The sequence below is a fragment of the Trachinotus anak genome, unplaced genomic scaffold (genome assembly GCF_046630095.1).
Source record: "Trachinotus anak isolate AG129_WGS33_773 ecotype Australia unplaced genomic scaffold, CSIRO_AGI_Tana_v1 ptg000019l, whole genome shotgun sequence".
Taxonomy (NCBI): domain Eukaryota; kingdom Metazoa; phylum Chordata; class Actinopteri; order Carangiformes; family Carangidae; genus Trachinotus; species Trachinotus anak.
Window position 1 is genome coordinate 14,293,776 of NW_027273870.1, and position 11,225 is coordinate 14,305,000.

At 41.3% G+C, this 11,225-nt stretch overlaps 2 protein-coding genes across 3 annotated transcripts in view; both read right to left on the reverse strand.

Annotated features, from left to right (window-relative positions):
- Window positions 1-890: 890 nt before the first annotated feature.
- On the reverse strand, window positions 891-4,118 carry tmem109 (transmembrane protein 109). Its single transcript, XM_071505483.1, has 3 exons — window positions 3,568-4,118; window positions 2,613-2,715; window positions 891-2,000 (listed from the first exon to the last, which is right to left on the reverse strand). Exons 1-3 carry the CDS (start codon window positions 3,757-3,759, stop codon window positions 1,627-1,629), a joined length of 669 nt encoding a protein of 222 aa, XP_071361584.1. The 5' UTR covers window positions 3,760-4,118; the 3' UTR covers window positions 891-1,626.
- Window positions 4,119-6,647: 2,529 nt separating this feature from the next.
- Window positions 6,648-11,225, reverse strand: part of tmem176 (transmembrane protein 176) — a 10,559-nt gene continuing 5,981 nt past the window's right edge. For both annotated transcript variants that reach the window (XM_071505485.1, XM_071505486.1), the window contains exons 6-7: window positions 11,205-11,225; window positions 6,648-7,978 (exon numbers count right to left, since the gene is read on the reverse strand). The exon at window positions 11,205-11,225 is cut by the window's right edge and continues 96 nt beyond it. In XM_071505485.1, coding sequence (XP_071361586.1) covers window positions 7,919-7,978; window positions 11,205-11,225 — 81 coding nt within the window. In that variant the 3' untranslated portion in view covers window positions 6,648-7,918. The remainder of the gene's footprint in view (window positions 7,979-11,204) is intronic.

Below are 11,225 nucleotides of genomic sequence, written 5' to 3' on the forward strand. Positions count from 1 at the left end.
CATCACTGTCTCCTTCAAAGACTTTCTTAACATTTGTTGGATCATTATGGAACATCTTGATGTGATGTGATTTTTCCCACTAATTGTTTTCTGATTATTTACACACTAAAAGTGAATACTTAGATCAAAGCATCAGAACCTTAACTTTTGCAATCAGGCCTAAAACAAAGGAATGTAGGTACAAACACATTGTGTTTGTTTGTAAACTTTCTACTAGACTTGAAGCTGTTTGTTAGGGACCAAGTAGTCAAAAGAGAGACCTTGTTTAATATGTTGGGGCTAAAGTAATGAAACAGGAAGCTACCGTATCACCCTAAATGTGCAATGTTTAATGTTTTTTAAAATGAAAGTAATATAATAATATAACGAGTAATGTAAGAAATTATTTTTGATATGAAGTAATAATATGATTACTTTTAAAGGTGTAATAAGTAAAAAAGTAACTTATTACTCTTCCTGAGTCACTTGCCCAACACTTGTTATTCCACCTGTGTGTAGGTAATCTGTAAAAAAAAAACTGTAAATCCCAGTCTTCAGTCCTTCCTGTATATGTTCTTATATTTATTTATTATCTACAACTTCTCCTCATTTTGATGTGTCATTTACCCACAGGGGGAACTTCTCCTTGTGTATGAACATCAGAATAATAATCCTCCTCTATCACTCAAACATTTCCAGCTGATGACGGACAGAAAAAGATGGTGAACCCATTCTTGACACATATCTTCTCTCGTTCTCTATGAGAATAGGAAAATGTAATAGGTCATAGAGTAAAAAGAGAAAATAATGGACAGTAACATTAATATAGACACATGTAACTGATGAGAAAAGGTTTGTCTCTTGAAGATATCGTCAGTGTTGTTAAATGTTTTTTAAAGATGCATCTGTAAAACATTGGATTTCATTTTTATTAGAATATGGAAACAGCATTTCAACTTGCACACATTCATCTCTGAAATTATAAAAACTCCCCTCAAACACTTCGGACCTTGAAGCTTTCAACACAAGACTTTAACAGTGATACTTGTGAAAACTATGTGACAGGCGCAGATACATATAAGGCACAGACAGATGTGCTCTCTCTCTGTCCTGACATCCACAGAGCGTTAACATTTCTCTGCTTCTCTCTGAACATCTGGAGTCCTGAATCCTTACTGAACTACAGACAACTACAGAGGTGTTTTTACAGAACATTATGATGTCACAGTGAAGTTGACCTCTGACCTTTTGGATATAAAAAATCATCACTTCATGATTTTATCCTGTTTGACATTTGTGTTAAAATGTGTCATAATTGGCAAAAAAACATGTCTTATGAGGTCACCTTTGACCACTAAATTCTAATCAGTTCATCTTCAATTCCAAGAGAATTTTTGTGCTAAATCTGAAGAAGTTCCCTCAGGCTGTCACCAACATAGAGACACAGAAATGTGACGATTTGTTTTCCTCCAGGGGAAGATGAGAACATCTATATCATGTCCGTGTTGAGTATTTAACAGGAAGACGTGCAGATCATCGCTCCATGAGTAAGGATCTAATTATTTTGTGTCATGACTAATGAATAGAAAGGTCCCTCTCTTGGTCCAGAAGCGGCGTCGGCCACAGTGCTCCATCATCAAGCCTCCTTCACTCCTCCGTCCTTCTCCACCCTTCCATCTCTCTCAGCCGCCGCTCCAGGACCTTCAGCTGCTCCTCCAGACGAGCCGTTTTATCAGCTGCACTAGAGCCCTTAGAACTCCCGACGCCCAACAGGACGCAGACGCACACCAGGACGGCCAATCGGATGGCCATGGTGTCTGTGCCCACACTGTGGTCGCTCAGAATGAACCCGAAACAGGCCAAGGCCACACCCACTTTCAGCAACCACAGAGCCCGCCTCACAGTGGAGGCGACCAATCGGAAAGCGAGGGAGATGAGCCAGTAGCCAACGAGAGCCATGAGGACCCACTGAGCGACAAAGATCAGTCCTTCTGGTGTCACTCTGCTGAGGGGAAAGACGACTGTGGACAACAGGAACACAACAACACAACACTGTAGTTACGCTGCAGTGATGCCTCACTCTATTCTCTGTGTCTCTGCTGTTGGTGTTGGTGAGTAGACTTATTTAAAGGAGACACAGAATTCATCCTTATTTCACCGAGTCAAACTGTCACATCGTATTTAACTTAACTCCAACAAAAGCTGAAAGATGGTTTAAAGACCATTTAACTGCTGTTTTCTCTAATGTATTAATGTCTATGTATTAATATGCTATTTGTTTTGCTCATACTGACATGTATTACTATTGCTCATGGAGTTAAACTCATACACATCATAGTCTCATTTTATGCACTTACTTTGATATTATTGTTATTATCGCTGTTAATTTTATTATCAATATTTTGAATCTATTAGTTTCTCATCATTTTGATGTAGTCACGTTCTTAGGTGGAGACTTTAAATAAGCCCATTGGGCTTTTTGCCTCTCCCTGCACTGTTTGCGTTTGTTGTCTCTGTCATTTTCTGTGTATTTTAAATTGTGCGAAAACATGTAAAACTAAAAAACTAAACTAAGGGCAACTGGGCCTGGTTGTAGATGGACCTGGTTTTAAATGATGAGCAGAGCTGCTTACCTTGGACTCCAGCAGCCTGCAGGAAGTGTGACACATACTGCAGCAGCACGTTAAGACCACTGGCCAAACCCCCGGCAACAACACCCAGAACCTGAGAGAAAGCCTGGAGTAGAGAAGGGGGAGGGGGATCAGGGTATGTTCATGGTTAGCTAACAAAGGGTTAAGAAAGTGGACTCAGTCAGTCTGGTACTGCCTTCTGATAAAGCTTGATTAACAGCTTTATTGAGGGTTAATACATCAGTTACTAATGCTTCAGTTCTAAGTCATTAACAAGAACAACGTCTGGATTGCCAGCCTGTGGCAAATCTTCCACCAGCAGACACTCCAATGGGCTGACTGACCACTGTTTCTCTGGAAAAGATGTCCACGACATCTGGACCAGACAAACTTAAAACAGTCCACACATAGAAAGAACAATCCAGTGAAAGTGAAATGTTGATCCTAAGTTAAGAACTTTCTTTTCTGTTCCCTCAGGGTTTAAATCTAATGTTGTGGTAATAACATGTTGGTAAACTATTAAAAGTACTGAGGGTCTCACACGTTCTAATAATCTATCAGGTCCACAGTTAGAAACAATATCTGATCAATCATTTTAGTAAATGAAGTATAAACCATGCCTGAAGCCATTGATTACTTCACAGTTCACAATGAAGAGACTGGAACCAGGAAGTGACGTCCTCCTGTTACTCACATTACAATTTCATTGATGAATATATGATGAGATCATATAATATGTATCATTAAGATGATGATGAGTCATATGCAAATAAAATGTGCTGCTCTGACACTTTCAGTCTTTGTTGTTCTGATGAATAAAACACACATCTCTGTTCACTCGACATTTAACACACATGTGAATCTATATATTGTGTTAGCGCCTCCCTCAGTGACACACACACACACACACACACACACAGTTTCACTGACGTTTAACAACATTATTTCCGTCTCTGACCTTCTGCACCGACAGCACCGTCTGCTCCCCGGCCAGTCTGCCTAGGTAGGTCCTTCCCTCCCCGGCCAGGTCAGCCAGAGCTGTGCGGAGCTCCTGGATCATCCCGGAGCGACTCTCGTACACTGCTTCCCCCGAAGCAGCCCGGAGGAGGGCACCGAGCACACAGAGCCACAGTCCGCCGAGAGAAGACATACTAACGACGGCAACCTCTCAGCGAGACACACCTGAGGACGACCAGCAGGTAGGCAGCCACCGAGGGCAACTGGACCAGCTCGACAAAGTTTTTCCAACAGGATGTGGGAAAACTTAGTCGTATGAATGGAAAGAGACGCCTGCCCCCTGCTGGCCTCAGTGTGCAACAACTCCTTCTTCTTCTTTGGGCTTTTTCGGCAGTTAACTTCCTTTATGTTGCATCGCTGCCTCCTCCCGGTGTTAATCATACATTACAGTCGTGTAATTGTCTAAATATCAATTTCTCTCCTCCGCTGCGTCCCCACATCTGTAATCCTGGTCCCCACTCGTCCTGGTGTCTTCACCACAGGCCAGGATGTTTCCCTACAATAAAAAAAAAAATGCACTATTTAAATTACTGTGATTAATTCATAATCTACTCATAATATTTGTTCCTGTCTATTGGTTACCTCCTAGTTTATTTAAAAGTTATAATCGGTAACTTTATCGCATTAAACATGTCTAAAAGACCTTTGCTCTCTACGTTGTTGAGTTGTGTTCTTACATGATCGCAAATGTTTCCATCACTTCTCAAACTGAGAAATCTGTGACTTTAATGGTAATGTTCACTTTCATTAGTCGCCTGTCGCTGACGTCTTATCCTCTGTGTTCGTGTCAGTGTTGTGTTTGTACGACAGAAACTCCTTACACCTTGGTGGTTTTCAGCTCTATATTTGAACCAGATGAAGGATTTTAGTCACTGGACGAAGTTATCAGAGAAACAAGCTGAGTAAATGTTAGACAGCTCAGCTCCCAGCCGATCAGAGACGTCCCGTGTCACTGAAGAGCGTCGGTGAATCACTGACTTTAAATTTGAAACAGTTTTATTCATTGTGTTTACTGGTTACCATCAGCTGGTCTATTTCTTGTGGAGAGGAGGAGACCTCTGTGGAGAATTCAGCTCCAGGTAAAAAAAAAAAAAAAAAAAAAACCTCCTGAACCACTGACACTGAAAGAGCCAAACCAGGAGAGGACCACAACTCCCATGATCCCTCATGACATCACCCACCATCTTTTGTTATTGTTGTGACTGAGAGACCCCTAGAGGCAGATACTGCTGTCACTGTTTAATTTTTCCCTCCAAATCACAAATCATGAGTTTCTCTCCTTCACTTCACTCATCTGCTGTCTAATTTCCCAGGATTCCTCAGTGTGCTGGTACCCACATGATCCTTAAGTTTTCCCTGACTTGCTAACCCTGGATTCTAAACAGTAGTTCATATACTAAGTCTGGTGATTTCTGACTGATCCTATTTTAATGTTTGACTGACTGAAGACATCCTTGTCCTACTTTCTCTCACTTTCCATTCGATGTAATTTGATCATCAACCCCTCTCTCTCTCTCTCTCATATCATACACTTATTCCACATCACAAACCACAACAGCCGCTGTTTCTTTATTCACCTGGGCTTTTCCGGTGTTGACGCAGTTATACTGTAATTCATTCATTCAGTGCTGGTTTGCACTCAACCCAACATTTGGTTTCTCTAGGAAACAATTTTGTTTTGTGTACTCGTTACAAATGCAGATCTTCCAAAGTCACTGTCTGTTTAGTCCAAAGTTCCCTCTTTATGTTTCTCTTGCTGAGTTGTGGCAGTATTTGCATTCTGCTTGTCCAGGGTTCATTGACTAATCAAACAAACCTCCTAACCTGGAAAAGTTACAGCAGGTGACAGATACTCACCTGGAGATGAGCATTAGGTGAATCATTTCAGAGAAACAAGAGTTATTGAGACCAACAGCAGGGATCAGTACACCACCCTCCTCTCACATGGACTGTGGACCTGTTTCAGTACAGATATAGCTGTAGCTTTGGAGCGTTGTATCTCTGTAGCTCTACTTTGCTTAAAATGCTGCACGTGAAACAGGTTCTTGTCTTTTCCAGACAAATGACAGTACAGAGCACTGAGACATTTTCATCCAGACAAAAAAACGTACAGATAAAGAAAGAAAGCTCTGTGGACAGGCAGGAAGAGAAACAGGAAGTGGAACAAGACCAGAAAGAGAGAGACAGTGGGACTAATAATTTAGAGAAGAGCCACAGAGAAATACTGCTTGCATGGCTAAAGACTATGGGCGGGGCAGCTGTAGTGTCATGGGTGGTGTCTGGGAACTAATACCATCTGGACTTAACAGGAAATTGTGGTGTTGCAATCTGTAGGATTATTGCAAACTCAGCATCCATCATAGAACCTTCCTTCTCTTTTTTTGCCCAGTCTTCACAGTATTTCAGCATAAAATACTTGCACATTTTCCATTTTCTGCATAAAACCAAGCCATGTCTTTTCTCTCCCCCTCACGCAGGATGTACAGATACAATACGTTCTGTCTACTCTCAGGCAGTTTACTCCCCAACCAGCTCCACCAAAACTTTGTAGTAATTTGTCAGCTTCTTGGAATGTATTTTTACTAAATATGTTTTTTTTTTTTTTACCATTACCATCCTCTGCTGAAAATTTGTGCCTGAAACCCCCCTCACCCATGCTCCATCCCCCATCTCAACAAACAGTTCTAGAGTAAACTGTCCTGTCATAACTTAACAGTCAATGACGCACAGAAGATGAAAATACAGATGTTTCCATTTGTTGCATAAAACTGTGAAACATATGGCTTTAAGAACTTGAAATCAGTTGAGCTGTGTGTGAATCACAGCAGCCAGCTTGTTCTGTTACTTCCTGTGTGCATTCAGAGCTTTTTGTTTTCCAACCACCCATCCCTTCAGCTACCTTAATAGGCCCCTCACACACAGTGTACTGGACACACACACACACACACACAGATATATATATAAATGTGTGTGTGTGTGTGTATAAACCATTTTATTTTGTATAAAATAAACAAAACAATATCATGGTTAAAATGCATGAACATATCTTTTATAACAGTGTGTGAACAAAGTTAAAAACAGTGAACATGATTGTGTATACTTTGTGCCATACACATCTTTTCCAAAACTGACAGAGAAAAACAGAAAACTGCAACAACATCAGGTCAACAGGAGGCAAATCAGAGGGGTCTGTCTGTGTGGACACATGGAGCAAAGTGCAGCATCGATAGTGCTCTGAGGTTCCTTCCTCACCCGTTGTGAAACTGCACTAGTGTGGTGGTGGACCCTCAATCGAGATGACCCTCTGTGCATGGCAGTACCTCATTGATCATTAGTGCAATTCAAGACTAAGTAAAAACAGAATGCACAAAATAGCAGACGAGTAGACAAGTATTCCTCTCATTCAAGGTAACATTTAGACGAGCCAGTTACAGTCTCGAAGACACAGCTATATCACTTTTGTTCCTGTGTACGTCCTATTGTATCCGATTGTCTTTACAGATCTGCTCCGATGTTGATGGAGACCGAGTGGAGGTCTGCTCTTTGACTTTGATATTAACATCATGGTGCTCCTGTGCAGCTTTGGATTTATACTGGAGTCTTTCTCCACAGTGACAGCTCTCTCTGCCTCCAGGACTGTGCTGCACTGATTTTTAGCTGTGTTGATTTTATTTAACCTAAAGTCACTGATCACACCTTGATTACACACAGGTGACCTCCACACCACTTTCAATATACATTTGACTGGTGATGGTCATTTTGTGTAAATGACAAGATTCTGCCCACCACTTCCTGCACACGTGGCTGCACTTTGCGTCCTGTACCACCCAGGAAGTTTACTGCCATTATCGGGACATATTTTCAGATATCATGCCCATGAATGCTGCTTGACAGTACAATCTCTTCATGCATCAGAACACTTTCTTTCCACCTCACCTCCACCCCTTTGTCATATTTGAACCATTGTGCCGATGTTTATTAATTCATATTCTTCTATTCATTCCTTTCTTCTTTTCTTTTCTTGCAGCTCTATTTTTCATTGAAGTTTTGGATTATTTGGCTTAGGAGTACAAAAAAATCTAATATTCAGGTTTTTGACAGACATTGATAAAAAAGGTTTGAAAGCAGAGGCTCCTCAGCTCCTCGATATGTGACGTAGCACAGTGGACAAGACGTAGATAGACAAATTCAATCAGAACAACGGGTGATCCATCACCTCTCCCGTCCTCATGACAGCCGATCGGTCACCTTGATGAGCGGTGATCCATCACCTTTACTGGTCCAATGATTGATCAGTTCTGGTCGGGGGGTATGAGTGCTTGTGGGGTGGATGGAGTATCATGAGTGAGAGACTATTAAAGACAGAAAAGAGAGAGAGTCAGCACCATTTCTTCCTATGTTATAAAGTTCAGTCCTCAGTAACATCACAGTTAGATATGGTCAGTCCTCTGTGACATCACTGTTGGGTGTGATCAGCAGGGGTTAAATTGAGCTGAGCTCCGCGTGCTACTGGGTTATTTTTTAAAACCCAGTAGCATGTGGTTCTTCATGATAAATGACATTCAGTCCAATTGTTTTTCTGAGTCGTGTGTCCTTGGTGAAATACACATGTCCCTGCCCCTCCCCTGTTTATCTGAACATTTCTATTGGGGACACAAAAGTAGTTTGAATGTCCAGTTCATTCTCATGGGAAAAAGGCCCCTCCCCACAAATATCCAAGTGTAAGCCCTGGGTACACTGAAAAGGGGGACAGCTATGTCTGCTTATGATAAGGCAGTGTATTTACTCTTGAAATGTGGACTTTGGAGGAGGAGGTCTCTGAACTTGGGAACATATCCAGTGGCTCACTGATTGGTATAGGTATTATTAGTCAGAGCTCATATTGTTGCAGACTGTGGGGATTTTCAGTGGGTGGTGCAAAGTGGTAGGTTTCTGTGCTCTGCAAGTTTCCTAGAAAGAACAATGTGATTTGGTACTTATTATAGGAAAAATAGAAATTTCCTAAAGTAAATATTCTTTATTATTTATTATATCTTCATACTCCACTTATGCATGGTCAGCTGACCTGCTGTATACTGATACAGCACTTACAATACAGTTAATTTGGATTTATTAATTGGAAGAGGATAAATTGAATACTGTTTTTAGTTCTCCCCATATTTAGTAGCATATTACACGTCTTTCCAAAAACATAGTGAGTACAGCCCAAATAGTGACTCTCCAATCATCGCTTAAGCACTGCAGGAGTCAGTGTGTGTCTTTCTCCACATGTTGAAGTGGTGTACACGGACCTGTAGTCAGAGAGATAGTCTGTATACAAAAGTTCATACAAAGGGCTATACTCTGCTCAGGGATGAAACAGTAAGCTGCAGCCCCAAAATCAGTTTTAAAAGCACACAATCACCGATTGAAGAGTCTTACATGGAGGCTCCGAAACTTTTACAGGCTTTTACCAGGTAACACAGCAGCTGTGTGTGTGTGCTCCCTAAGTGCCTGTGATGACACCACTCCTTGGAGTTGACTGTGTCCAAACAGAAAGGTAAACTCGACTGGCATTGGAAAAGGGTTTAACTGACTTTTATTAGTGGGTTACCCTTGTTTAAAAAACCTGCTTATACCTGCTAATTTTGGTTGAAAAAGGGTATTTGAACAGTGCTACATTTCACCTTAAGCCCTGAGACAATATTTCATTAGGCTGTCACAAGAAGAGGCTGGGAAGGCTGCTATGGGATGAATCTCTAGAAAACTAGACACTGACACAAGTGTGGTGCAGCAGCAGGCTAATATCAAGGAGAAAGCAGTAAACAAGGATCCATCTCACCTATTTCAACAATGAGCTCATTGTTGCCACTCACAGTTGTGGACTGTGAGAGTCTGAGGATATTGAGTCACAACAGTTCAGAGTTTTGACCTCACTTATCTTATTGTGACTTTTCTGGCGCAGGTGCAGAACTCCATTCTCAGGACTCAGGACTTTACACCTTTTTGATGCGACATTCAAAGTAAAGTTGAAAAGCAAAGAGGACAATAGCTGAAAAAAATTTGAGGATATTTACATCTGTTGATGGGAGAAGCATTAATACTGAAATTATTTTTAAGTGATTGTGTGGTGTAGCTTCTATTTTCTGAAAATGTTCGGCTCTGCATTACCATGTGTGGGTATATGGAGAGGGAGTCCAAATGATTCAGAGATTTCAGATATTGATTGTGTTGGGCTTCAGGCGTCAGGGCTCCCACCTCAGGCCTGATCTAACAAACACATCTGTGACAGCCCTGGGCCAGTATTTGTTTTGGCCAGTCCCTGCTGCCTTCTTTTCAGGTTGTTCTTCAAAACAGTCAGAGGTCAACATGTGAGTTCAGGTGAACATATATGTCTCCAGCCTCTCTTTGTTTATTCAGTTTTATTACAGCTACAGAAGAAGCTGTTTACTAATGTCCTCCCTGTGCCCTCACATGTCTCATCTCAAGTGAACAGTAAAGTGTGTTTCAGAGGAACTGTCCACTCACTGTGGTGCTGATTACTGCTCACACTGAAACACACTTCACCTCAGCCATATGATGCCCAGCCCTGTCCCAAAGCCACTTTTTTAATCACTTCAGAAGAAGCCAAAGTCAAAAAATGCATCTTATACTAAGACAGCATCAACAGCAGTTGGTGTGTACTTCATTACCATAGCAACAACCATATGACAGTGACATCATTCCTTTGGTATCTTTAATGTATGAACCAAGTCTGTCAAACTTTACTTGCTAAAAGCAAGATATCAGTATAATGTGACAATGTAATCATCTAATCATCTACTGTGGTATTATGTGGTAGTGTTGTGCACACTGTTCACGGAGGACAGAGTAATCATCGATGGAGTTTTTCAAATTTCTAGCAGCACACGTCAGCAGGTTAGCAACAAAGATGTGTCTTTCCAGTGCAAGTTCTAGGACATATACAGCGAAGTTGTTTGCTATTGGTTGTAAACATAAGCTGATATGTATCTCAACCAATCATTGTTCATTTCTCTGTCCCTTGTTGTTAGTCTATTAAAAGGTTGGTTTGACTCCGTATTCTTGGGACAAGGAATGATTATAGAATGAATAATTATTATTGATCAATAATAATATTTTTATTGATCTTTGGGTTGATCAGTGTCTGAGCTTGGGTCCAGTGTTTCAGCAGAAAATCCACCACTGGGGCGGCCCGATGGCGGAGTGGTTAGGGCGCGTACCACATGAGCGGAAGCTCTTAGCAGCTGAGTGCTGGTTCGACTCTTTCCTGCGTGTCATTCCCCCTCTCTCTCTGCCCCTTTCCTGTCACTCTCTACTGTCCTGTCAATAAAGGCAAAAAATGCCCAAAAAAAAATATCTTAAAAAAAAGAAAATCCACCACGGCAAATTTTAGATACTTCTTCACCACAGTGTATTTGTCATGTTGACAAGAAACCTCTGCTGCTTCAGAAGTGGCAATAAAAGTCTGACATGTCTGCACAGTGAGCCTGTGTAACCCTGAGGTGTATGTGTGCTTGTGTGTGTGTTTGAGTAGATTTGTCAGGTGTTTGTGAATGAAGAGAAACGGCTGAGTCTTACAGAGTACTGTCCGAAGTTGCG

What these genes read in the sequence shown, in the direction of transcription:
- tmem109 (XM_071505483.1), bottom strand. Translation starts at nt 3,759, where the DNA reads ATGTCTTCTCTCGGCGGACTGTGGCTCTGTGTGCTCGGTGCCCTCCTC. An exon ending in CGGTGCTGTCGGTGCAGAAG is followed by an intron (nt 2,716 to 3,567) that starts GTCAGAGACGGA and finishes TCTCTACTCCAG; the next exon opens with GCTTTCTCTCAGGTTCTGGG. An exon ending in GCAGGCTGCTGGAGTCCAAG is followed by an intron (nt 2,001 to 2,612) that starts GTAAGCAGCTCT and finishes TGTTGTCCACAG; the next exon opens with TCGTCTTTCCCCTCAGCAGA.